Genomic DNA, 27530 nt, shown 5'->3' on the forward strand with positions numbered 1-27530 from the left:
TGGATGATGTAGAGTGAGTCCCTGTGTCTGGGCAGGTGAGCACAGGGTATCCCTGTGTCTGGGGGGTACAATGAGTCCCTGTCTCTGGGCTTGAGTGGTAAAGTTCTGGTGTTGGCTTGGGTGGTAAAGTGAGTTCCTGTGTCAGGCTGGGGCTGTACGGTGAGTCCCTTTGCCTGGCCTTGGGTGTGCAGTGGGTCTATGTGTCTGGGCTAGGGTGGTACAGTGAGTTCCTGTGTGGGGGCTGGGGGTACAGGGTATCCCTGTGTCTGGGGGATACAGTGAGTGCCCGTGTCTGGGCTTGAGTGGTATAGTGAGTCCCCGTGTCTGTATGGGGAGTGCAGTGAGTCTCTGTGTCTGGATGGGGGAACCGTTAGTTATTGTGCCTGTGCAGGGGGTACAGTGAGTTCCTGTGTCTCAGGGGTGGCGGGTACAGTGGCGGTGTCTGTGCTGGGGGGGTACAGTAAGTCCATGTGTCTGAACTGGTGGAGGGGGTATAGTATGTCCCTATGTTTGGGCTGAAGGGGTAAAATGAGCCCCGTGTCTGGATGGGGCGTGGGGTACAGTGAGTCTCTGTAGTGAGTCTCTGTGTCTGGGCTGGGGGGTACAGTGGGTTCGTGTGTCAGGGCTGTGGGCACCGTGAGTCCCTATGTCTGGTGGGTGCAGTGAGCCCCCCCCGCCCCCCCCACACACACCTCCCACACACCTCATCCAAACTGCTGGGAATTGTGTCTGTGCCCTCTCCGGTCTACCACCCTTGTAAGCTGCCCTCTGCCTGCCCCCACAAACACACACCCCAGACTTCTGGGATTGTCTCTGTGCCCCCTCCGGTGTGCCACCCTTGTAAGCAGCCCTCGGTCCCGTCCCCTCCCCATGGCTGGGGATTGCCCGAATGCCCCCTCGCTCTGCCACCCTTTCTCGATGGGCTTCCTCCGTGTCACGGGTGTCCATCCAAGCCCAGCCCGGCCCTCCTCGCGCACCTGTGACGAGCGTCTGGGGGGGGGGGGGGGGGGAGGCTGGAGAGCCAGAGGTATGCGCCGCGCCCTGCCTCAGAGCGCGGATGTCATTGGCTGCCCGGAACGGGACCCTGCAGTATAAAGCTCCGGCTCGGACCCCTCCGCTGATGCTCTCCGGGTTCTTCACATCTTACTGCAGACAACGGTCCCAGCCCCGCAGACACCATGAACAGGTTCATTTTAGCATCCCTCCTCGCGCTCTGCTGCGTGACTGCAGGTAAGTGACATCAAGGGTTTAATGTCACTCTGGTTTTTTTAATTTACAGTTGTATATAACGCAAACTCGACCCTCAGGTAATGGAGCGCTTTACACTAGCAGCAGTTACAATAAATAAACAAGACACATTCATATTTTTGTTTTGGCAGAATAAATGATTTGCCCAGAATCACAGCATTTTGAGCCGACGCCGGGACTCGAACTTGATTCCCCAGGTCCGGGTTCAAAGTCTTCACTTCTGCCACCACCGTTACCGTTACCTATGCTTCAGTGGCTCTGACTAAGGCCGCCTGGTGCCCGATGCTCTTCATTGGGCTCAGACCCCCCTCCCGTGCCCGATGCTCTTCAGTGGGCACAGGACACAGTGTTGAGAAGTGCCAGTGGGGACCACTGGCACTTCTCAACACTGCTGCTGTACTTGTAATAGGTGGTACTGGCACTTCTCAACACTGCTGCTGTACTTGTAATAGGTTGTACTGGCACTTCTCAACACTGCTGCTGTACTTGTAATAGGTAGTACTGGCATTTCTCAACACTGCTGCTGTACTTGTAATAGGTGGTACTGGCGTTTCTCAACACTGCTGCTGTACTTGTAATAGGTTGTACTGGCACTTCTCAACACTGCTGCTGTACTTGTAATAGGTGGTACTGGCACTTCTCAACACTGCTGCTGTACTTGTAATCGGTTGTACTGGCACTTCTCAACACTGCTGCTGTACTTGTAATAGGTGGTACTGGCATTTCTCAACACTGCTGCTGTACTTGTAATAGGTGGTACTGGCACTTCTCAACACTGCTGCTGTACTTGTAATAGGTGGTACTGGCACTTCTCAACACTGCTGCTGTACTTGTAATAGGTGGTACTGGCACTTCTCAACACTGCTGCTGTACATGTAATAGGTGGTACTGGCACATCTCAACACTGCTGCTGTACTTGTAATAGGTGGTACTGGCACTGTTCAACACTGCTGCTGTCTCTGTGCCCCCTCGGTCTGCCACTCTTGTGAGCTGCCCTCTGCCGCCCCCCTTCTCCCCCCAGTGCTGGGGATTGTCTCTTTGCCCCCTCGGTCTGCCACCCTTGCTCGAAGACCTTTCTCCGAGTCACCGGTGTCCAAGCCGGTGGTACTGGCATTTCTCAACACTGCTGTTGTACTTGTAATGGGCGATACTGGTACTATTCAGCAGGACAAATTAACTTTTAATGGGTAGTACCAGCACTTCTCAACACTGCTGCTGTACTTGTAATAGGTGGTACTGGCACTTCCTAACACTGCTGTTGTACTTGTAATGGGCGATACTGGTACTTTTCAGTAGGACAGATTTCTTTTAATGGGTTGTACCAGCCCTTCTCACCAGGGCTGCTGTACTAGTAATGGGCGGCACTGGCACTTCTCACCACAGCTGCTGTACTTGTAATGGGCGATACTGGAACTTTTCAGCAGGACAGATGTACTTTTAATGGGTGTTCCCAGCACTTCTTAGCAGGGCTAGAAAACTAGATCACAACGATGGACCCTTATTTTATTATCAGCACCTGCTATCCTATCCCCCCTAATTCAATGTATTTTACCCTCAAGTTACAATCGAGGTTTGTGTGCACACTGTATGGCACCCACCGTTACTGTGCCTGTTCCCTAAGGAACTGATTTTGTGGTGCACCTTTGCGTTTGTTAACCTTCTTAGCAGGGCTGTCGCACTTATGGGCGGGGCTGGCACTTTACAGCATAGCAGCTATTCTTATCAAAAGTGAAATAAGCACTTTAAAGTACGACTGCTGTACTTATAGAGGGTGGTATCATTACTTTTCAGCACAGTTGTTGCATTCGTAATTGGTGGTTCTGGCACTTCTCCTCAGGACTACTGTACTTGTAATGGCCAGTACCAGCACTTCTCAGGAGGACTGTTGTACTTATGGGTGGGAGTGGTATTTTACAGCACGGCTGCTATACTTTTAATGGATAAAACAAGCACTTTAAAGCATGGCTGCTGCACTTAATATGGGAGATTTGAGTGCTTCTCAGCAGAGCTGCTATACTTGTAATGGGTGGTCCCAACATTTCTTAGCAGTGTTGATGTACTTGCAATAGGCGGTGTTGGCACTTCTCAGAAGGGCTGATCTACTTTAAATAGGCAGTAGTGGCACTTCTTGGCAGGTCTGTGCTATTTACATTGAACAGGACCAGCCTTTCTTCACAGAGCTGCTGTACTTGCAATGGGTAGTACCAGCACTTCTCATCAGAGCTGCTGTTCTTGCAATGGGTCGTACCAGCACTTCTCAGCAGAGATGCTGTTCATGCAATGGGTCGTATAAACACTTCTCAGCAGAGCTGCTGTACTTGAAATGAGTGGTATCAGTGCTTCTCTGCAGGAATATTGCACTTCTAATGGGTAGTATTCGTACTTTTCACCAGGGTTGTTCTACATGCAATGGGTGTTACCAGCACTTTTCACCAGGGCTGTTGTACCAGAAATGGGTGGTACCAGCACTTATCACCAGGGCTGCTGTACCTGTAATGGGCATTACCAGCACTCTCACCAGGGCTTCTGTACTTGTAATGGGCAGTACTAGCATTTCTCACCAGGGCTGCTGCACTTGTAATGGGCGATACCAGCACTTCTTACTAGGGCTGCTGTGCTTGAAAAGGGCGGTACTAGTAGTTCTCAACAGGGTGGCTGTACTTGTAATGGGCGGTACCAGCAGTTCTCACCAGGGCTGCTGTACTTGAAACGGGCAGAACCAGCACTTCTCGCCAGAACTGCTGTACTTGAAAAGGGCAATACCAGCAGTTCTCACCAGGGAAACTGCACTTGAAAAGGGTGTTACCAGCAGTTTTCACCAGGGCTTCTGTAATTGTAATGGGTGATACCAGCACTTCTCACCAGGGTTGCTGTACCTGTAATGGGTGACACCACTAGCACTTCTCACTAGGGCTGCTCTACTTGTAATGTGCGATTCCAGCACTTCTTACCAGGGCTGCTGTGCTTGAAAAGGGTGGTACCAGCAGATCTCACCAGGGCTGCTGTACTTGGAAAGGGTGGTACCAGCACTTCTCACCAGGGCTGTTGAACATGTAATGGTCGATACTAGCACTTATCACCAGGGCTGCTGCACTTGAAATGCGATACCAGCACTTCTTGCCAGGGCTGCTGTACTTGAAAAGGGCGGTCCAAGCACTTTTCACCAGGGCTGCTGTACTTGTCATTGGCAAGTGTTGTACTAACAGACCTGAAAGCGATGATTAGTAGAAAGAAAGCCGAGGGCTAGAATCCCGGTCAGCTGCAGACATGGGTCGCTGAAAGCTTGTGGCCACGCCCCTTCTTTGCAGATTCATAAATGGCGGTATGAGCCGCCCACAAGGGGCAGAGTGCCCAGGCACACGCCTGCAGGTCAAAGTGTCCGGCGCAGCCCCGGATGCGGCCTCCGTGCTGTTTACAGCGGGGCAGTCTCCCGTGACAGTCATGGGAGGCCCAGGGTGCGTCCTTCGTGCCGTTCACAGCGGAGCAGTCTCCTGTGACCGTCACGGGAGGCCTAGGGTGTGGCAGAAGGGTGGTGGTGGTGCGGGTGGGGAGGCGGGAGAGTAGGCTGGTTGGCACAGCAGCTTTCCAAGCTCGCAAGATGCTACAGTCGCCAATGTCCACCCACGTTTGGTCAGGAAAAGTGTGCACTGGCGGTACTGCGCCACAATAGAGCGCTGCGAGGCATCGCCCAGCACTGCGCAGCACTAGCGGCCCAGTCCTGAACCGGAGTGTGCAACAGGAAAGGGCCCTCCCGATATGTGCGCCCAGTCACTACTACACGGGTACTGCAGCGAGTACTTAACTGACACAAGGGACCCATCTCCTGCCAATGTCTACCCATTGACTACAGGGTTCACTAGTGAGTGTCCCACGGCGCTGGCCATCTATGGAAGGGAAGAGCCCCGGTTCCAGGTCCGAGTCCGGTCCTTGCACAGGTTCGGCCGTGAGTCAGTCCTTCCGCTCTGAATCCACTGACCGCGCCGGTGTGAGTACAGGACTGATCCTGCTGGTAAGGAGAGGCCCTGCCGTGTCTGCACCAACTATTCACACGTGTGCACCAGCGAATACAGGGCAGTGAGGCGGCTGCGCACCAATACCGACCCCCTCCACGTCTGCAGTGAGATGCAAGTGTGAGGTTGCTGGTGTGAGAAACAGGCCCCGCCCATGCCAGCGTAGGTTCACTGGTGAGTGCCTCTGTCCCTTCCCAAAGGCCTTATCTATGGTACATTTTTCAGTTTTGGAGTTTAAACTAGATTTTTGAGACCGGTTCTAGGAATCAAGTTTAAAATATGTGGAAAAACCTACGGTCACGTGCAAGATTTCAGTTACTTACCAGTAATTGAATGACTCTGAGTTAAAATTCCCTCCCTTTAATTCTGCCACCACGGTCTCCCCCACCTCTCTGTGACCTCTGATGTACATCAAGGTCAAAGGAAATACAAAGCCCCCCAACTTCTTCTTTGATATGGTCTAAGCTCCCAGTGGATAACTGGAACCTTAATCTTAGGGAATCCTACCTAGTTTAAAGAATGACCCTATAGAAGCTAATGCCCAGTTCATCCAGTGGGTAGAAAATTCCCTACACCTTACCCTCCCTAAATCCCAACTCTCCCACAGACGTGGGGAGAATAAGAAACCTTGGTACACTGAAGAATTAAAGGCACTCAAGCGGTGTTGTAAACAGGAGGAAAGAAAGTGGAGGAAGAACTCCACTCCAGATACGAAGGAGAACTATAAGATTGCTCTTAGGAAATACAAACGGGAAATTAAAATTACACAATCTAAGTATTTCCAGGAAAAAATGTATACCTCAGCCAATGCTCCCCGCGAAATGTTTAAAATCTTTAAATCATTGATTACACCACCGACCTCATTGGCCGATCCCAACAAAGCGCAACTACGTTGTAATGAGCTGGCCACATTTTTCTCGGAAAAAGTGATAAATATCTATTCCTCCTTCCCCCACGCCCCCACAGAACCGTCAATTTCCTCCCATGGATGTCTTGACTACTCAGGGACTGCTTAAAAACTTAAAATCCGGGTCCCCATTGGATCCAGCACCCCCTACGATTTTACAGCTGGTATCGGAGACGGTGACTCCACTTATTCAGGAGGTGATAAACTCCTCACTGGCCTCTGGCACGGTGCGCCCTTCCTGGAAACAAGCCAGAGTAAAGGCTCTTCTAAAAAAATCAAACCTTAACCCAGATGACTGGGCACATTATCGGCCTATATCCTTGCTGCCAACAGTCAGTAAGCTTGCGGAAAAGTATGTAAATGCCCAGCTCTCTGCATTTCTGGAGGAAAGGAATGTACTGCACCCTACGCAAACAGGCTTTCGGAGCCTTCAGGGAACAGAGACCGCCCTTATTACGGTGGTAGAAGAGACTAGGAAGATCCTTGACACCGGCTGCAATGCCGCCATACTTCTCTTAGACCTCAGTGCGGCATTCGATACCGTGAATCACAACATCTTGCTGCAGAGGCTGAGAGAAGTAGGGGTTGGGGGGCAAGCGCTCAATTGGCTGCGTTCCTTTCTAACGGAAAGGACCTTCACGGTCTTTGAGGATAACGCTTCTTCACCCCAAATGCGTCTCCAGTGTGGTGTTCCCCAGGGCTCCTCCCTCAGCCCTACACTATTTAATATCTATATGAGGCCTTTGGCTGAGGTGATTCTGCCCTGGGGAGTACAGCTGGTGACGTATGCAGATGATACGCAATTGATCATCTCACTATCGTCTCAGAATGCCCCCTATAAAAATCTCTCCTCTTGTCTAACGGATATCCACGCATGGATGGAGACATCCTTTCTTAAATTGAACGGTGCGAAAACAGAGGTAATGTTACTGGGACAGAAGCCTCCGTCCACCATTGACAACTGGTGGCCACCTTGCCTTGGACAGCCCCCCCCACCAAAAAGCCAAATTAAGAGCTTGGGGGTCTGGCTCGACCCTGCCCTTAATCTTGGAGTACAGGTGCGCAAGGTAGCAGCGATCTGTTATGCCTTCCTGAGACAACTGAGGAAAACCATTAAACTCCTCCCGTTCAGTTCCAGGAGAATACTGGTACAATCCCTGATATTATCGCGCCTTGACTACTCCAATGCACTCTATCTGGGAGCTCCACAAGGCGCTATTAAAATCCTCCAGACGGTCCAAAACTGTGCCGCACGTCTGTTACTGGACATCCCACGACGGACCTCCGCCAGATCTGGTTTGCGCCAGTTACACTGGCTTCCAGTGCAAAGGAGAGTGGAGTTTAAGTCCTTGACCACGGTACATAAAGCTTTCTATAAAACTGGCCCCGTACTAATTCAAGCCATGTTCTCCCCCTATTGCCCTCAACGGACCCTCAGATCTAATAATAAGAATCTGTTAGTGGTCCCTAAAACAAAAAGAACACGTACAGGCGGGAGACGCTTTTCGCTACAGGCAACCAAACTATGGAATAGTCTTCCTGACTCCATTAGATTGGAACCCAATCATCAAAAATTCAGGAGGCTAGTGAAAACTCACCTGTTTGCCTAACTTGTGAATGAATGAGCAAAGGGCGCCGGGATGCCTACGGGTAGCTGTGCGCGTAACAAATGTGTAATTCATTCATTCATTCATTCCCATCCCACCTCTTCTAGCCAAACACCACCCTGATGCCCCCCCATCTCCCTGGGTACAAATGGCGCCCTCCTTCAACCAGAGATGTCTATCAGATTCCCTTAAGTTAAGCCACATTCATCCCTTGCTTTGTAAGTAGACTCGAAGTCCAACGTAGAGCGAACTCCAACATCGACCCGAAGTCCAACATAGATCGACAGTCCAAATGTTGACCTGAAGCCCAATGTAGATCCGAAGTGCAACGTAGACTGGAATTCAAACGTAGACTGACAGTCCAACGTAGACCAGGAGTCCAACGTAGACAGACTGTCCAAAGTAGATCCGGAGTTCAACGTAGAGCGAACTCCAACATAGACCCGAAGTCCAACATAGATTGACAGTCCAATGTTGAGCTGAAGCCCAATGTAGATCCGAAGTGCAACGTAGACTGGAATTCAAACGTAGACTGACAGTCCAACGTAGACCAGGAGTCCAACATAGAGCGAACTCCAACATAGACCCGAAGTCCAACATAGATCGACAGTCAAATGTTGACCTGAAGCCCAATGTAGATCCGAAGTGCAACGTAGACTGGAATTCAAACGTAGACCGACAGTCCAATGTAGACCCAGAGTCCAATGTAGACAGGCAGTCCAAAGTCAATCAATCAATCATTTGTAAACCTCACTAAATATCCACAAGGGTCTCAAGGCGCTGGGGGTGGTGCTATTGATCGAACAGCCAGGTCTTGAGTATCCTCCTGAAGGTCAGCAGGTCTGTCGTAGGCTCAGTGGGAGGGTGTTCCATGTCTTGGCGGCGAGGTGGGAGAAGGATCTCCAGCCGGTTGTTGTTCTTCGGATGCGCGGGACGGGGGCGAGTGAGAGGTCGGCGGAGCGTAGCTGACGGTTGGGGATGTAGAAGGAGAGCCGTCTGTTGAGGTAGGCTGGGCCGGTCTTTTGGAGTGCCTTGTGTGCGTGGGTGAGGAGCTTGAAGGATATCCTCTTGTTGACGGGGAGCCATTGTAGGTTTCTCGGGTGGGGGACCCGGACCCGCAGTCCAACGTAGAGCGAACTCTAACATAGACCCGTAGTCCAACACAGATCGACAGTCCAATGTTGACCTGAAGCCCAACGTCGACCCAAATTCAAACGTATACCCGGAGTCCAACGTAGAGCGAACTCCAACATAGACCCGAAGTCCAACACAGATCGATAGTCCAATGTTGACCTGAAGCCCAACGTCCACACAAATACAAACGTAGACCCGGAGTCCAACGTAGAGCGAACTCCAACATAGACCCGAAGTCCAACATAGATCGACAGTCCAATGTTGACCTGAAGCCTGACGTAGACCCGAGTTCAAATGTAGACCCGGAATCAAATGTAGACCGACGGTCCAAAGTAGACCTAAAGTCCAACGTAGACCTGAAGTCCCCAGCGTAGACCCGGCAATGCTTGAAAACCAAAGACCCCTCTAGTAGACCCCATTCCTTTTTGAAGCTGCTTATAAGATGTGTAGGCAGGCGGCTAGAAAACGACCCAATTGACAGTCTTCTCTTAGACGATTTCCAAAGCACTCTCTACACTGAAAACTCTCCTCAGAATCATGGACAACCCCCTGCATCGCTTGGCTGAAGGACATTCTGTCTCTCCTGACTTGTTGACAGCCTTCGAGGCCCTTGGCAATAATGCATTCATCAACTCTAGAACCTTAGAAACATAATGAGGACTGAAGGAACAGTGCTAGAATGGTTTAGATCATTTACTTGGGAGGGACTTCTTTCACCACAGTGTGGACCACTAGGCAACGTGCTGGCAAAGCGTTGTGTCTCTTTTGAACAACAGGTGGGTCCTGCTTTTATCTTAAAAGGTCAGATTCCAGCTGAAACCTCACTACAACCTCGAGACTTTCCACCTAAGACAAGACGTTAAACTGTCCTTTCTCGTCCTGGTCATTTCGCATATGGACTGTCCAGACTGACTGTATGCTACCTTGCACCCCTCTAAGCAGACCTCCCTTCGGCAGCCCATCTAGTCTCCAGTGCAAACATTTCAGTGCCTCACAATGGTTTTTGGATCCGAAGCTTGGAATCTGATGGAGCATTGTTAAGCCTATAAGCCTCCATGCCTCACCAAGATGGCGACTCGCACGAGGAAATTGAAACACTGATTATGAGGCTTCAGCTTTCTGCCACCACTAGAACCTTAGGAAGAAAAGTTCTGCTACAGAGGGACGCACCCAGTTTGAGGAAGTTCTCCATACTTTGGCAGTGCACCAAGAATCTGGAATGAACAACCGGCACAGAACCGTCACGCCAATCTCTGTTCCTAGAATGGACCTCAAACAGCACTTTGTCAAAGAGATGTCCTAATCTTTCCCCACATCTGCCATCCCTGGTTTCCCTGAAATTGCCATCCAAAGATATCATTATAATACATTGGAATCTGCAAGCCCTTCATAAAAACCTTTGTCTAGTTTGTTTATAATCAGTGACTTATGACACACCCAGTCGCCTTTTTATAAAGAAATGGCGTAGCCTCTCAACTGTAATAACATTACAGTTGAGCTCTGATGTCACAATGCCTGCTGCCAGAGTCAGCTGCAGACGACCAAAGAAACTGTTTACTTTTCTTTCTTCTGCTCTGTTTTTCTAGCTGTATAGTGACAAGCACGACGGTGATATTATGGCAACATGTTTATTTTTTGCACTCCGTAGGTAATTATAGAAAACGTAGATTCTTTCTGCATGTTTCTACACATTCAGAGCTACTGCACTTTTTTTAAAACTGACTTTCATTAAATAATTAAAAAATCTTTTTGCTACAAATATCTAACAGCTTTTTTGAAGTGTTTAATTTTGCACTAGATATTCTATTTATATTCTTTATGTTTGAAAACGTGATGTCTTTTTTTCGAATGAAAGAGCTATGCTCCAATGTTTTAGGTGGTTTGTGGGAAAGGTGGTGGTGTGACCATGTATATGAGATAAAATACCCCCTGCCATATATGATAAGGATATTTCATGTCACCTCGGAGTTCCATAACTTTATAAAAGAATTCAGCCTTTGGCCTCATTCCTCTATATTGTCATCAAACTCCTCAGTGATTTGCCTATTCTTATAATGTAAGGCAGGGGGTACTTTATCATATATATATATATATATATATATATATATATATATATATATATATATATATATATATATATATATATATATATATCTTGTTACCTATTCCTTGTCTTACTACCTGTATGTGCTTGTTCATTATTATTCCATGCCATTCCGTAAATATATCCATATCAACAATCAAATATTAAATGAGTAGATAAGGGGCGGGGGACAGATGGTCTGCGGTTGCACTCACATCTGCTTCTCTTTCCTCTTCTTTTCCTCCAGTCAGGGGACTATCATGCAAAGGCTGCAGCTTCAAGGTCTGGTCTATTTGCTTCTACGGTTCCGGCGACAAGGACTGCTCAACAGGGAGCTGTTCCACCACCTCCACCTCCCTAGGTAAGGCTCTAGAACCTTTACGCTTCAGCGTTGTGTGCGCTCTATGACCCCCTCAGAGGTGCTTTCCTCAGCACATGCATGTGTGAGGCGGGAATGCATGACTGCGTGTTGCAACCTGGAAAAACCAGCATTACCTGCCTAAGTGTTTCCCTGCTCTACATCATACAATGTTTCAGTCTCCCCTTCTAACATATACTAAACAATGTTTCTTCCTCCTCTCTTTTCTTGTGAACTATACCTTCCAACCCTTTATTCTCTCTTGTACGTATGACAATGGCGGCTTTTTTTGGGGCAGTAGTGGTGAGGTGGGGCGGGGGATTAAAAAAAATAAAAGATAAAAGAAAATATGACTGACCTGCCAGCCGGCCATCTAGCCACCGGCTTTCTTCTGTCCTCTTCTCTTCCGGGCAGCACAGAAGCACACAGGCTCCCAGACTTCCCTAGCCAATCATTTCGTTGCTGTCACCAGCATGACAGCAGCGTTGAAATTAGTCTGAGAGCCTTGGTTCGGCGCATAGTCAGGGATTGGGAGCTTGTGTATGTTCTCCATCCAGGCTTTGCAATACGGCCAGGTGGCGAGCATGCTAAGCTGCGCATGACTGCTTGGCCGGCCAAAGCATCATGCACACTTAAGTGCACCAAGCACTCCTCTCCCTGCTGGCTGTGGCAACAGCCAAGCCCTGCACCAAAACTGGCTTCAGCAAGGAAAAGCAAAATGAATATAACAGCGTAGTATTATAATTTTATTTGTCCTTTTTTGCACTTCTGAAAAGCATTGGGGCGCCGCTCCTCCGCCTTAGTGGAGGAGCTGCCACTGATATGGGATTTATAAACTGGTGGAGATGGGAGATGGGGGGGGGGGATCTTTAAGGCCTATAGCAAGGGTTTCACACTTCTATGTACTGTATCCAGTGTTTTGCCTCTCTCTGGTAGGACACACATATGTCACTGTCAGTATTGGGTCATCAGTTATGTTGTTATGTTAGGGGGATTTGTAGCGCATGGCTGTCCCGGCAAAGGGACGTCCCAGCGATGAATATCAGAGGAAGAGTAAGTAAGCAGTAGTCTACTGCTTACTGAAACAGCCAGGTCTTTACTGATTTTCTAAAGGCCAAGAGATTGGAGATGTTCCTGAGAGAGCTGCTTCACTCTCCGATCTAGCACGGAGTGACGTCAGTCTTCTGTGGCCTCTGTGGCTCAAGGGCAGTGAGGCTGTCCGTGGAATCCCAGTTTCTCCTGAGAGCTCACTGAACTGCCAAGTACTATCCACATTGGCTTGGACCGTCAGGAGCTTGTGCAGTCGAAAACTCAAGACCTTGAACTTCCGGGTAAGCCTGCACATATATCATGTGCACTTTATGTTCAAGCAGTGTTTGTAGCATCCATCATTGCATGTGCCTCAGAACTTTAGTACGTATTATTGCATTGGGACTTGTTATGTTATGTTATGTTATTTATGTTTTTTATATAGCGCAACGGATACTCAAAAAGAGTGTCCCGGCGCTTTGAGTAAGGGGAACAGATTCAGAATAACATAACGCAATTAAAAAAGAAAAAGAAAACACCACACACACAGAGAGCAAGGAAGAGCGGCTAGGGAGGCCTACTGGGTAAACAACCAGGTTTTAAGACCTCTCCTCAAAAGACTGGTCGCTCCCCGAAGTGAGAGTGGAAGCGCATTCCACATCTGTGGGGCCAGCAGACTGAAAGAGCGGCCGCCCAAACGAGCTCTCTTAATACGAGGGACGGCCGCCATAAACAACGATTCAGACCGCAGAGAGCGGCCCGGCTGGTAAAAGACCACTCTCTTTTGGAGATGTTTTGCTCCTACTGCGTGGAGTGCCTTATAGGCCAATATCATGGCCTTAAAAGCGATCCGTTTACGGATCGGTAGCCAATGCAAAGTCCTCATTAGCCCGGAGGCGCTGGCGCGTCTGTTTAGACCAAAAATGGCCCTGGCCGCCGCGTTCTGCGCAACCTGAAGCCGCTGCAGCAGGTACTCAGGTAGGCCCAGGTAAAGAATGTTGGCGTAATCCAACCTGGAGCCTATCAGGGCCTGCACTGTCAGCCTCCTATGCTCCTCCGACAAAAGAGGCAGGAACCTCCGCAACATTTTTAAAAGACCGAAGCAGGTGCCGGTCACCCCAAAAATCTGGGCTTTCATTGACAGTCCCCCGTCCATCTTAACCCCCAAGTTCTTAGCCATAGGGGAAGAACCGGACGGAGGGAACATGTCAATGGGCCACCAGGCCTGCCAGCTAGGCTCCGCATCGCACCCGAAAAAGAGTACCTCGGACTTATCGGAATTGCACTTGAGGCTGTGCAGTTGGAACCATGAAAACACAGCCCCAAGGCAATTCCGGATACTCTCCCCGTCAAAGTCGGCCCCTCTCTCGCAAGAGAAGAGGAGCTGGGTGTCGTCGGCATATGACACGATCCGGACACCGAAAGACTCCACGACCGCCGCCAAGGGGGTCAGAAAGATGTTAAAGAGGGTCGGGCTCAAAATAGAGCCCTGAGGGACCCCGACTCCCAATGGCGGCATCACAGCGGTGTCAGGCGGCATCCAGATCGTTTGCCGGCGGTCGGCAAGAAAGGATGAAAACCATTTGAGCACCGTCCCCCGCAGGCCAATCTCATAGAGTCTTGCGAGAAGGCCATCATGGGGGACGGTGTCAAAAGCCGCCGACAGGCTTCTGGCTGCAAATCTCAAGCCCTCCTGTAACTCGACTGTGTCCTAACCAGAGTTATGAATGGGCAGGGTGATCTAGCCCCACACCCACCATCCTTGGGGTCTTCAGTGTTGGACTGGGCTTCAGCCAGAGAGTCACCCCTAAAGAGGAGCTGCCTGGCCCTTGATTCCAGGCACAGCATCGATGCTGGTTACAAGAGTTGACATATTTGCCTCTGATTCACACAAGGCCCCCTAGTGCCAGAGAATCAGTGGCATGCACTCACTCACACTGAGATCATCTCCTGTAGCAGTAGAGCCTGCTAGGCCCGGAAGGCACCAGGCTGAGGAACCCTAGTACCAGAGACTCAGAGGCATGCACTCACTCACACTGAGCTCATCTCTTGCCGTAGCAGAGTCTGCTAGGGCGGAGGGCGTCAGGCTGCGGCCCGCTAGTACCAGAGACTCAGTGGCAGGCACTCACTCACACTGAGATCCTCTCCTATAGCAGTAGAGCCTGCTAGGGCGGAGGGGGCCAGGCTGCGGCCCCCTAGTTCCAAAGACTCAGTGGCAGGCACTCACTCACACTGAGATCATCTCCTATAGCAGTAGAGCCTGCTAAGGCGGAGGGGGCCAGGCTGCGGCCCCCTAGTTCCAAAGACTCAGTGGCAGGCACTCACTCACACTGAGATCATCTCCTATAGCAGTAGAGCCTGCTAGGGCGGAGGGGGCCAGGCTGCGGCCCCCTAGTGCCAGAGACTCAGAGGCATGCACTCACTCACACTGAGATCATCGCTTGTAGTATTAGAGCCTGCTAGGCCCAGAGGGGGCCAGGTTGCGCCCCCTAGTGCCAGAGACTCAGTGGCAGCCAGGGACTCACTCACACTGAGCTCATCACTTGCAGCAGGAGCGCCTGCTCAGTCCCACACTGACCTCCATCAAGCTGAGCTCTCCCAGGACTACGGTCTCATGGGTTCCACGCTCACTCACATCAAACCTAGCTCTTCCATGCACTATCTCACACTCACTGAACCCAGACTGAGCTCCCCCAGCACTACAGCCCCACGGGTGCAGCACTCACTGACTCCAAGCAGTACTATCTCTGTACTGTGGTCTCACGGGCTCAACGCTCACTGACTCCAAGCTGTACTCTCTCAGTACTGAGGTCTCACTGGTTCCACGCTCACTGACTCCAAGCTGTACTCTCTCTCCTACTGTGGCCTCACTGGTTCCACGCTAACTGACTCACAGCTGTACTCTCTCTGTACTGTGGTCTCCTTGGTTCCACGCTCACTGACTCACAGCTGTACTCTCGGTACTATGGTCTCACTGGTTCCACGCTCACTGACTCACAGCTGTACTCTCTCTGTACTGTGGTCTCCTTGGTTCCACGCTCACTGACTCACAGCTGTACTCTCGGTACTATGGTCTCACTGGTTCCACGCTCACTGACTCACAGCTGTACTCTCGGTACTATGGTCTCACTGGTTCCATGCTCACTGACTCACAGCTGTACTCTCGGTACTATGGTCTCCTTGGTTCCATGCTCACTGACTCACAGCTGTACTCTCTCGGTACTATGGCCTCACTGGTTCCATGCTCACTGACTCACAGCTGTACTCTCTCGGTACTGTGGTCTCATTGGTTCCACGCTCATTGACTCACAGCTGTACTCTCTCGATACTATGGTCTCCTTGGTTCCACGCTCACTGACTCACAGCTGCACTCTCTCGGTACTGTGGCCTCATGGGTTCCACGCTCACTGACTCACAGCTGTACTCTCTGTACTATGGTCTCTTTGGTTCCACGCTCACTGACTCCAAGCTATACTCTTTCAGTACTGTGGTCTCACTGGTTCCACACTCACTGACTCACAGCTGTACTCTCTCTGTACTATGGTCTCACTGGTTCCACGCTCACTGACTCACAGCTGTACTCTCTCTGTACTATGGTCTCCTTAGTTCCACGCTCACTGACTCACAGCTGAACTCTCTCAGTACTATGGTCTCACTGGTTCCACACTCACTGACTCACAGCTGTACTCTCTCGGTACTATGGCCTCACTGGTTCCACACTCACTGACTCACAGCTGTACTCTCTCGGTACTATGGTCTCCTTGGTTCCATGCTCACTGACTCACAGCTGTACTCTCTCTGTACTATGGTCTCCTTGGTTCCACACTCACTGACTCACAGCTGTACTCTCTCTGTACTATGGTCTGCTTGGTTCCATGCTCACTGACTCACAGCTGTACTATCTCTGTACTGTGGTCTCACTGGTTCCACGCTCACTGACTCACAGCTGTACTCTCTCGGTACTATGGCCTCACTGGTTCCACACTCACTGACTCACAGCTGTACTCTCGGTACTATGGTCTCCTTGGTTCCATGCTCACTGACTCACAGCTGTACTCTCTGTACTGTGGTCTCACTGGTTCCATGCTCACTGACTCACAGCTGTACTCTCTCTGTACTGTGGTCTCCTTGGTTCCATGCTCACTGACTCACAGCTGTACTCTCTGTACTATGGTCTCACTGGTTCCACGCTCACTGACTCACAGCTGAACTCTCTCAGTACTATGGTCTCACTGGTTCCACACTCACTGACTCACAGCTGTACTCTCTCGGTACTATGGCCTCACTGGTTCCATGCTCACTGACTCACAGCTGTACTCTCTCTGTACTATGGTCTCCTTAGTTCCACACTCACTGACTCACAGCTGTACTCTCTCGGTACTATGGTCTCCTTAGTTCCACACTCACTGACTCACAGCTGTACTCTCTCGGTACTATGGCCTCACTGGTTCCATGCTCACTGACTCACAGCTGTACTCTCTCTGTACTATGGTCTCCTTGGTTCCACGCTCACTGACTCACAGCTGTACTCTCTCTGTACTATGGTCTCCTTGGTTCCACGCTCACTGACTCACAGCTGTACTCTCTCTGTACTGTGGTCTCCTTGGTTCCATGCTCACTGACTCACAGCTGTACTCTCTGTACTGTGGTCTCTCTGGTTCCACGCTCACTGACTCACAGCTGTACTCTCTCTGTACTGTGGTCTCCTTGGTTCCACGCTCACTGACTCACAGCTGTACTCTCTCTGTACTATGGTCTCCTTGGTTCCACGCTCACTGACTCACAGCTGTACTCTCTCTGTACTATGGTCTCCTTGGTTCCACGCTCACTGACTCACAGCTGTACTCTCTCTGTACTGTGGTCTCCTTGGTTCCACGCTCACTGACTCACAGCTGTACTCTCTGTACTGTGGTCTCTCTGGTTCCACACTCACTGACTCACAGCTGTACTCTCTCTGTACTGTGGTCTCACTGGTTCCACACTCACTGACTCACAGCTGTATTCTCTCTGTACTGTGGTCTCACGGGCTCCACACTCACTGACTCACAGCTGTACTCTCTCTGTACTGTGGTCTCACTGGTTCCACACTCACTGACTCACAGCTGTACTCTCTCTGTACTGTGGTCTCCTTGGTTCCATGCTCACTGACTCACAGCTGTACTCTCTCTGTACTGTGGCCTCACTGGTTCCACACTCACTGACTCACAGCTGTACTCTCTCTGTACTATGGTCTACTTGGTTCCATGCTCACTGACTCACAGCTGTACTCTCTCTGTACTGTGGTCTCACTGGTTCCATGCTCACTGACTCACAGCTGTACTCTCTCGGTACTATGGTCTCTCTGGTTCCACACTCACTGACTCACAGCTGTACTCTCTCTGTACTATGGTCTCCTTGGTTCCACGCTCACTGACTCACAGCTGTACTCTCCCGGTACTATGGTCTCACTGGTTCCACGCTCACTGACTCACAGCTGTACTCTCTCGGTACTATGGTCTCACTGGTTCCAAGCTCACTGACTCCAAGCTGTACTCTCTCGGTACTGAGGTCTCACGGGTTCCACACTCACTGACTCACAGCTGTACTCTCTCGGTACTATGGTCTCACTGGTTCCACACTCACTGACTCACAGCTGTACTCTCTCGGTACTATGGTCTACTTGGTTCCATGCTCACTGACTCACAGCTGTACTCTCTCTGTACTGTAGTCTCACTGGTTCCACACTCACTGACTCACAGCTGTACTCTCTCGGTACTGTGGCCTCACTGGTTCCATGCTCACTGACTCACAGCTGTACTCTCTCTGTACTATGGTCTCCTTGGTTCCACGCTCACTGACTCACAGCTGTACTCTCTCTGTACTATGGTCTCCTTGGTTCCACGCTCACTGACTCACAGCTGTACTCTGTCTGTACTGTGGTCTCCTTGGTTCCATGCTCACTGACTCACAGCTGTACTCTCTGTACTGTGGTCTCTCTGGTTCCACGCTCACTGACTCACAGCTGTACTCTCTCTGTACTGTGGTCTCCTTGGTTCCACGCTCACTGACTCACAGCTGTACTCTCTCTGTACTATGGTCTCCTTGGTTCCACGCTCACTGACTCACAGCTGTACTCTCTCTGTACTATGGTCTCCTTGGTTCCATACTCACTGACTCACAGCTGTACTCTCTCTGTACTGTGGTCTCCTTGGTTCCACGCTCACTGACTCACAGCTGTACTCTCTGTACTGTGGTCTCTCTGGTTCCACACTCACTGACTCACAGCTGTACTCTCTCTGTACTGTGGTCTCGATGGTTCCACACTCACTGACTCACAGCTGTATTCTCTCTGTACTGTGGTCTCACGGGCTCCACACTCACTGACTCACAGCTGTACTCTCTCTGTACTGTGGTCTCACTGGTTCCACACTCACTGACTCACAGCTGTACTCTCTCTGTACTGTGGTCTCCTTGGTTCCATGCTCACTGACTCACAGCTGTACTCTCTCTGTACTGTGGCCTCACTGGTTCCACACTCACTGACTCACAGCTGTACTCTCTCTGTACTGTGGCCTCACTGGTTCCACACTCACTGACTCACAGCTGTACTCTCTCTGTACTATGGTCTCCTTGGTTCCATGCTCACTGACTCACAGCTGTACTCTCTCGGTACTATGGTCTCTCTGGTTCCACACTCACTGACTCACAGCTGTACTCTCTCTGTACTATGGTCTCCTTGGTTCCACGCTCACTGACTCACAGCTGTACTCTCCCGGTACTATGGTCTCACTGGTTCCACGCTCACTGACTCCAAGCTGTACTCTCTCGGTACTGAGGTCTCACGGGTTCCACACTCACTGACTCACAGCTGTACTCTCTCGGTACTGTGGTCTCACTGGTTCCACACTCACTGACTCACAGCTGTACTCTCTCGGTACTGTGGTCTCACTGGTTCCACACTCACTGACTCACAGCTGTACTCTCTCGGTACTGTGGTCTCACTGGTTCTACACTCACTGACTCACAGCTGTACTCTCTCGGTACTGTGGTCTCACTGGTTCCACGCTCACTGACTCACAGCTGTACTCTCTTGGTACTATGGTCTCCTTAGTTCCACATTCACTGACTCACAGCTGTACTCTCTCGGTACTATGGTCTCACTGGTTCCACGCTCACTGACTCACAGCTGTACTCTCTCGGTACTGTGGTCTCACTGGTTCCACACTCACTGACTCACAGCTGTACTCTCTCGGTACTATGGTCTCACTGGTTCCACGCTCACTGACTCACAGCTGTACTCTCTCGGTACTGTGGTCTCACTGGTTCCATGCTCACTGACTCACAGCTGTACTCTCTTGGCACTATGGTCTCACTGGTTCCACGCTCACTGACTCACAGCTGTACTCTCTCTGTACTGTGGTCTCACTGGTTCCACACTCACTGACTCACAGCTGTACTCTCTCGGTACTATGGTCTCACTGGTTCCACGCTCACTGACTCACAGCTGTACTCTCTCGGTACTGTGGTCTCACTGGTTCCACGCTCACTGACTCACAGCTGTACTCTCTCGGTACTATGGTCTCCTTAGTTCCACACTCACTGACTCACAGCTGTACTCTCTCGGTACTATGGTCTCCTTAGTTCCACACTCACTGACTCACAGCTGTACTCTCTCTGTACTATGGTCTCCTTGGTTCCATGCTCACTGACTCACAGCTGTACTATCTCTGTACTGTGGTCTCACTGGTTCCACGCTCACTGACTCACAGCTGTACTCTCTCGGTACTATGGCCTCACTGGTTCCACACTCACTGACTCACAGCTGTACTCTCTCGGTACTATGGTCTCCTTGGTTCCATGCTCACTGACTCACAGCTGTACTCTCTGTACTGTGGTCTCACTGGTTCCACGCTCACTGACTCACAGCTGTACTCTCTCTGTACTATGGTCTCACTGGTTCCATGCTCACTGACTCACAGCTGTACTCTCTCTGTACTATGGTCTCACTGGTTCCACGCTCACTGACTCACAGCTGTACTCTCTCTGTACTATGGTCTCTCTGGTTCCACGCTCACTGACTCACAGCTGTACTCTCTCTGTACTGTGGTCTCACTGGTTCCACACTCACTGACTCACAGCTGTACTCTCTCTGTACTATGGTTTCCTTGGTTCCACGCTCACTGACTCCAAGCTGTACTCTCTCTGTACTGTGGTCTCACTGGTTCCACACTCACTGACTCACAGCTGTACTCTCTGTACTGTGGTCTCACTGGTTCCACGCTCACTGACTCACAGCTGTACTCTCTCTGTACTATGGTCTCCTTGGTTCCACGCTCACTGACTCACAGCTGTACTCTCTCTGTACTATGGTCTCCTTGGTTCCATACTCACTGACTCACAGCTGTACTCTCTCTGTACTGTGGTCTCCTTGGTTCCACGCTCACTGACTCACAGCTGTACTCTCTGTACTGTGGTCTCTCTGGTTCCACACTCACTGACTCACAGCTGTACTCTCTCTGTACTGTGGTCTCACTGGTTCCACACTCACTGACTCACAGCTGTATTCTCTCTGTACTGTGGTCTCACGGGCTCCACACTCACTGACTCACAGCTGTACTCTCTCTGTACTGTGGTCTCACTGGTTCCACACTCACTGACTCACAGCTGTACTCTCTCTGTACTGTGGTCTCCTTGGTTCCATGCTCACTGACTCACAGCTGTACTCTCTCTGTACTGTGGCCTCACTGGTTCCACACTCACTGACTCACAGCTGTACTCTCTCTGTACTGTGGCCTCACTGGTTCCACACTCACTGACTCACAGCTGTACTCTCTCTGTACTATGGTCTCCTTGGTTCCATGCTCACTGACTCACAGCTGTACTCTCTCGGTACTATGGTCTCTCTGGTTCCACACTCACTGACTCACAGCTGTACTCTCTCTGTACTATGGTCTCCTTGGTTCCACGCTCACTGACTCACAGCTGTACTCTCCCGGTACTATGGTCTCACTGGTTCCACGCTCACTGACTCCAAGCTGTACTCTCTCGGTACTGAGGTCTCACGGGTTCCACACTCACTGACTCACAGCTGTACTCTCTCGGTACTGTGGTCTCACTGGTTCCACACTCACTGACTCACAGCTGTACTCTCTCGGTACTGTGGTCTCACTGGTTCCACACTCACTGACTCACAGCTGTACTCTCTCGGTACTGTGGTCTCACTGGTTCCACACTCACTGACTCACAGCTGTACTCTCTCGGTACTGTGGTCTCACTGGTTCTACGCTCACTGACTCACAGCTGTACTCTCTTGGTACTATGGTCTCCTTAGTTCCACATTCACTGACTCACAGCTGTACTCTCTCGGTACTATGGTCTCACTGGTTCCACGCTCACTGACTCACAGCTGTACTCTCTCGGTACTGTGGTCTCACTGGTTCCACACTCACTGACTCACAGCTGTACTCTCTCGGTACTATGGTCTCACTGGTTCCACGCTCACTGACTCACAGCTGTACTCTCTCGGTACTGTGGTCTCACTGGTTCCATGCTCACTGACTCACAGCTGTACTCTCTTGGCACTATGGTCTCACTGGTTCCACGCTCACTGACTCACAGCTGTACTCTCTCTGTACTGTGGTCTCACTGGTTCCACACTCACTGACTCACAGCTGTACTCTCTCGGTACTATGGTCTCACTGGTTCCACGCTCACTGACTCACAGCTGTACTCTCTCGGTACTGTGGTCTCACTGGTTCCACGCTCACTGACTCACAGCTGTACTCTCTCGGTACTATGGTCTCCTTAGTTCCACACTCACTGACTCACAGCTGTACTCTCTCGGTACTATGGTCTCCTTAGTTCCACACTCACTGACTCACAGCTGTACTCTCTCTGTACTATGGTCTCCTTGGTTCCATGCTCACTGACTCACAGCTGTACTATCTCTGTACTGTGGTCTCACTGGTTCCACGCTCACTGACTCACAGCTGTACTCTCTCGGTACTATGGCCTCACTGGTTCCACACTCACTGACTCACAGCTGTACTCTCTCGGTACTATGGTCTCCTTGGTTCCATGCTCACTGACTCACAGCTGTACTCTCTGTACTGTGGTCTCACTGGTTCCACGCTCACTGACTCACAGCTGTACTCTCTCTGTACTATGGTCTCACTGGTTCCATGCTCACTGACTCACAGCTGTACTCTCTCTGTACTATGGTCTCACTGGTTCCACGCTCACTGACTCACAGCTGTACTCTCTCTGTACTATGGTCTCTCTGGTTCCACGCTCACTGACTCACAGCTGTACTCTCTCTGTACTGTGGTCTCACTGGTTCCACACTCACTGACTCACAGCTGTACTCTCTCTGTACTATGGTTTCCTTGGTTCCACGCTCACTGACTCCAAGCTGTACTCTCTCTGTACTGTGGTCTCACTGGTTCCACACTCACTGACTCACAGCTGTACTCTCTGTACTGTGGTCTCACTGGTTCCACGCTCACTGACTCCAAGCTGTACTCTCTCTGTACTGTGGTCTCACTGGTTCCACACTCACTGACTCACAGCTGTACTCCATTGCCCCTTTGAAGCGATTGACTTCCAAGCGGGAGAAAGATGCCAATTTGTGGTTTACCGATGATCTTAAAACCATCAAATTATCGTGCTGAGAGGGCCTGGAGGAGAAACTATTGTTCCATCTTAAGATCTGACTTCACTACTCTATTAGCCCAATATAAGAATGCCATCTTGGCTGCTAAAACAGCCTATTTCTCCTCCAAGATCCTCACAGCCGAGAACCAATCAAAGGAAATCTTCTCGATTGTTCAGAACCTAGCCTTTTCAGATCGCACCTCCCTCAAGCCCTCCCCCTCCCAGGCCCTCTGTCACTCTTTGAATAATTTTTTCATTGAAAAAATCGCTGCTATCAAAGCCAACCTCCCCTCACCTTCCCCGCTTTTTGTGGATCCTCAGTGTCCTCCTCCGCAAGGACAACTAAATACTTTCCCCCTTCTGACCAAGGAATCCTTTACATCATTAATTCCCCTTGTAAAATCTGGCTCTCCCCTTGATACCTGTCCCGCTCACATACTTCGTCACATTTACACCTTTTGCCCCGATCCTCCCCTTCACTTTCTCAACAGCTCCCTTTCTCAGGGGGTTGTCCCTAACCCTTTGAAGTCTGCCATTATTTTACCTATTTTAAAGAAGCCTGGCGTGGACCCTTCGATCCCAGCCAATTATCGCCCCATTTCTCTCCTACCATTTTTGGCTAAGGTGCTCGAGCGCCATGTCACCAGGTCTCTGAGCACCTTTGTGGAAGAGAAGTGGGTATTGGCTTCCCGTCAGGCTGGTTTTCGCCCCGCACACTCTACGGAGTCCGTAGTCCTTTCGGTCCTTGACAACCTCAGGGAGGGGAGGGATACCAATCAATCCCAGGCATTGGTCCTCCTCGATCTCTCTGCCGCCTTTGACACGGTGGACCACACCATCTTACTCTCCCGTGTCGCGGCGGCGGGGATCGGGGGTACGGCCCTGGTATGGTTATCCTCCTTCCTGAGGGACCGCACCCAGGCAGTTCGCCTGGGTGATTTTTCTGCGGACTTCCGGAAAGTTCAGTGCGGGGTCCCCCAAGGTTCCTCCCTTTCTCCTCTTCTGTTCAACCTTTACAGTTCCCCCCTCATTTTTTCTTTAGAACACATGGAGGTCTCCGTATATAACTATGCGGACGACCTCCAGCTTGTTTTCAACCTATCTTCTTCTCCTGCCTCTATCTCTAATTTTCAGTCTATTATGATTTTTATCCGGGACTGGATGGATTTCAAACACCTGAAACCCAACCCCGATAAGACCGAGTTGGTGTTGACGGGTGCTTGCTCCAGTCCCTGGTCTTCACTTTTTTGGCCCCCGTCCCTTGGTCTCCCTCCGGTCCCTTCTACCTCTGTCAAGACCCTAGGCATTAAACTTAACTCTCACCTCACCCTTCACTCCTAGGTTAGTTCTGTGGTTTCTTCCTCCTTTCTTTCTCTCCGTACCATCCGCAAGGTCTCTCGATTTTTCACCTTCGAGGCCTTGAAGCTAATCGTCCTTGCGATGGTCATCTCCCGCCTGGACTATGGCAACGCCCTATATGCAGGTATACCTGCATATAGTCTCAGGCGGTTGCAGATGATTCAAAACCAGGCGGCTCGGTTGGTCTTTAACCTTCCCAAGTCCTCACATGTCACTCCCCTCCTGAAAACCTTACATTGGCTCCCGGTCCGGGAACGTGTCCAGTTCAAGCTTGCGACTATCACCTACCAGGCTCGACTGGGCACGGCCCCTGCTTTCATTTCATCGGAGATTATCCCTTACTTTCCAACTAGGGAGCTCCGATCTTCTTCTCAATTTCTGTTGACAGTCCCCTGGTTTCGCCGGAAAAAGTGGGGGGGTTCAAAATTTGCGACCCTTGCCCCAGCTCTCTGGAATTCATTACCCTTAGAGCTCAGATCCCTAACTCCATATTCCCAGTTTCGAAAGAAACTTAAAACTTATTTTTTCAGTAAAACCTTTATTTAATCCTCGGTCACCTGTCCTCCTCCCTTGTTCCCTGTGGAGACCTGCTAGTTACAGCGCCATGAAACCGCTGGTGAAAGAGCGCTATATAAAACTTTTAAACTTAAACTTAAACTTAAACTTTAAACTCTCTCTGTACTGTGGTCTCACTGGTTCCACACTCACTGACTCACAGCTGTACTATCTCTGTACTGTGGTCTCACTGGTTCCACACTCACTGACTCACAGCTGTGCTATCCCTGTACTGTGGTCTCACTGGTTCCACGCTCACTGACTCACAGCTGTACTCTCTCTGTACTGTGGTCTCACTGGTTCCACACTCACTGACTCACAGCTGTAGGTTTCACGTTCACTGGTGCTTAGCTGGACTCCCCCGTGGGCGTCTCCTTGTGCATTTCACAGACCCCGAATTACTTCTGTTTAACTCACTTTGCTGAGCGTTAAAGTTTGTCCCCTTTCGTTGTGAATGTGCATTTGCAGGTTTACATTACAATGTACACACTCCTAATGTAAATGTGTTTTCTTTTTCTCAGGGTCCGTCTCTTTGTTCAAAAAGTTAGACTGTACTCCAAGCTGCGCACCTGTGACCAACGGCACAGACAGCGTCTTCAAACTGAACTACGCCGTCTCTTGCTGTACGACAGACCTCTGCAACTCCGCCTCCACGACCCGGATGGCCCTGGCACTTGGACCCGTCATGGCGCTAGCCTGGCTCCTGAAAGCGCTTTAACAAACCCTCAACCTCCGCGCGGCCACACAAGGCCCATCGGTGGACTGGCCAGCTTCCGCGACGCGGCAACGTCATGTTCACCCACTCTTCTGGGCTCCCCCAGCGCCTCGCCGCACAGCATCCTGGTACATGTAGTCCCGAGCCCTTTAGTGACCAACAAGAGCTGCGAGCGGCCCTCGTGAACACTGGACTGGGGCACGTGTATCTAGGGGGGTGTCGTCTTTTTAATCTTATGTAAGATATACAGCTGCTAATTGTCACATGGTAGTGGTTTCTGTCAATGTGTACCTTTGTGAAACGTGTGCCTCCACCTGAGTCCATCTGAGAAGTGGAGTGCAGGTTGAGTCCTCTTTTAGAACCCCCCCACCTTCGGTGCTCTTGAATGGGGATCCTTCCGTGGGATCTGATTGGGGTTCACGGGTGTGAATGGAACTGCCACAGCCTGCCTACCGAGGGAGCCAGGGGCTATCATTCTGTGTCTACCCGGATTTACCTACAATATTTACACCTCAAAGTTACTGGCATTCCCCCTACACGTCACTTCCTGCTGAATCATATGTGAAGGGGCCCTGCTACTCATTGGAAATCTTCTGTGTCTTGACCAAAAACACTTGCCAATGGCTACTCAAGGAGCATTATTCCACCACACAGGGCTAGTACTACCCTTCCACAGAGTAATCCCTACCCACTCCAGACTCTGCTCCCCACTCCTCTACACTCCAACAGTAACTCCTATGAAGTTGCACCTCTTCACCACTGCAATGTGGCCTCACATAAGGTCCTTAACTTGCTTGTTAGCACATTGAGGCAGGTGTGCTTATCAAGGGAAACAACCTTTACAACGCAACTTTTACAACGCACTACCATTACAACGAAACTTTTACAACGAAAGATCCATTACAGCGCATGTCATTACAACGCAGTCATTACAACGCATACCATTAAAACGCATACCATCACAACGCATGTCATTACAACGCATACCATCACAACGCATAGTACCCTTACACTATCCAACACTTACCCTACTGTTGCACCCCCTGGAGTTAGAATAGTAATTTTTACCCCTACACTATCCAATACTTACCCTACTGTTACACCCCCTGGAGTTAGAATAGTAATTTTTACCCCTACACTGTCCAACACTTACCCTACTGTTGCACCCCCTGGAGTTAAAATAGTAATTTTTACCCCTATACTATCCAATACTTACCAAACATGCAATGTAATGGTATGCTTTGTAATGGTATGCGCTGTAATGGTAGTTTTAGGAAATTCGTTGTAATGGTATGCGTTGTAATGGAATGCGTTGTAAGGGATGTTGCGTTGTAAAAAATGCGTTGTAAAGGCATGTGTTGTAAAAGTATGCGTTGTAACGTCATACATCCGCTTATCAAGCGCCTTCAGATTGCAGCCCTCGTGGGAGGAAAGGCGGGTGGGGAGGTCGCCCCCTGATGGTGCGCTCCATCTAGGTCCTGGCAAAGACAAAACCCCACTTACACACCAACTTTCTGGTCACCCATGTCCCAGCCTACTAGGAAATTGGTGGAAAACGACTGAAGTTCGGAATAAATTCAAGTCTCAGCCCACAATGGGCGATCTACACTCTGAGTAGTGCCCTGGACCTGCGCAGCTGACTGCACCCACACAACCTGCGCTCTCGCCCCTGAGACTGCACGAAAGCCGGGTTAGGCGCTTTCCCTAATGCTAGAGGCTCTCCCTAGATTTAGAGGGAAAGGTACCCGGACAAATGACTGCGTCTCTGGAAGGGGGTCCTCGGAATCGTCCCGTATGCAGTGCAGGCATCTCATTGTTGATATTTCATGTCGTGTGACAAATGTATAGTTGTGTTGTCACTTCACACAAATAAATCTAATGATAAAATCTTCA

At 50.4% G+C, this 27530-nt stretch overlaps 1 protein-coding gene across 4 annotated transcripts; it reads left to right on the top strand.

Annotated features, from left to right (window-relative positions):
- The first annotated feature begins 1056 nt into the window (after positions 1–1056).
- LOC144756307 (uncharacterized) lies at positions 1057–27530 on the top strand. Of its 4 annotated transcripts, none has more exons than XR_013595120.1 (4): positions 1057–1230; positions 11237–11350; positions 25444–26694; positions 26759–27530. XR_013595120.1 is itself a non-coding variant. In XM_078646004.1 (3 exons), the coding sequence occupies exons 1-3, from the start codon at positions 1058–1060 to the stop codon at positions 25820–25822; spliced, it is 666 nt and encodes a 221-aa protein (XP_078502130.1). In that variant the 5' UTR covers position 1057; the 3' UTR covers positions 25823–27530. The 4 variants fall into 4 exon arrangements, 1 of the variants encoding a protein (XP_078502130.1); XR_013595121.1 differs by having other exon boundaries at positions 26822–27530; XR_013595119.1 differs by having other exon boundaries at positions 25444–26607.

The sequence above is a fragment of the Lissotriton helveticus genome, chromosome 5_1 (genome assembly GCF_964261635.1).
Source record: "Lissotriton helveticus chromosome 5_1, aLisHel1.1, whole genome shotgun sequence".
NCBI classification, from domain to species: domain Eukaryota; kingdom Metazoa; phylum Chordata; class Amphibia; order Caudata; family Salamandridae; genus Lissotriton; species Lissotriton helveticus.

Excerpts from the sequence above, each read along its gene's own strand:
- LOC144756307 (XM_078646004.1), top strand. The coding sequence starts at position 1,058 with ATGTCATTGGCTGCCCGGAACGGGACCCTGCAGTATAAAGCTCCGGCT. Across the intron at positions 1,231-11,236 it reads GCTCTGCTGCGTGACTGCAG|TCAGGGGACTATCATGCAAA; the intron begins GTAAGTGACATC and ends CTTTTCCTCCAG. Across the intron at positions 11,351-25,443 it reads CACCACCTCCACCTCCCTAG|GGTCCGTCTCTTTGTTCAAA; the intron begins GTAAGGCTCTAG and ends TCTTTTTCTCAG.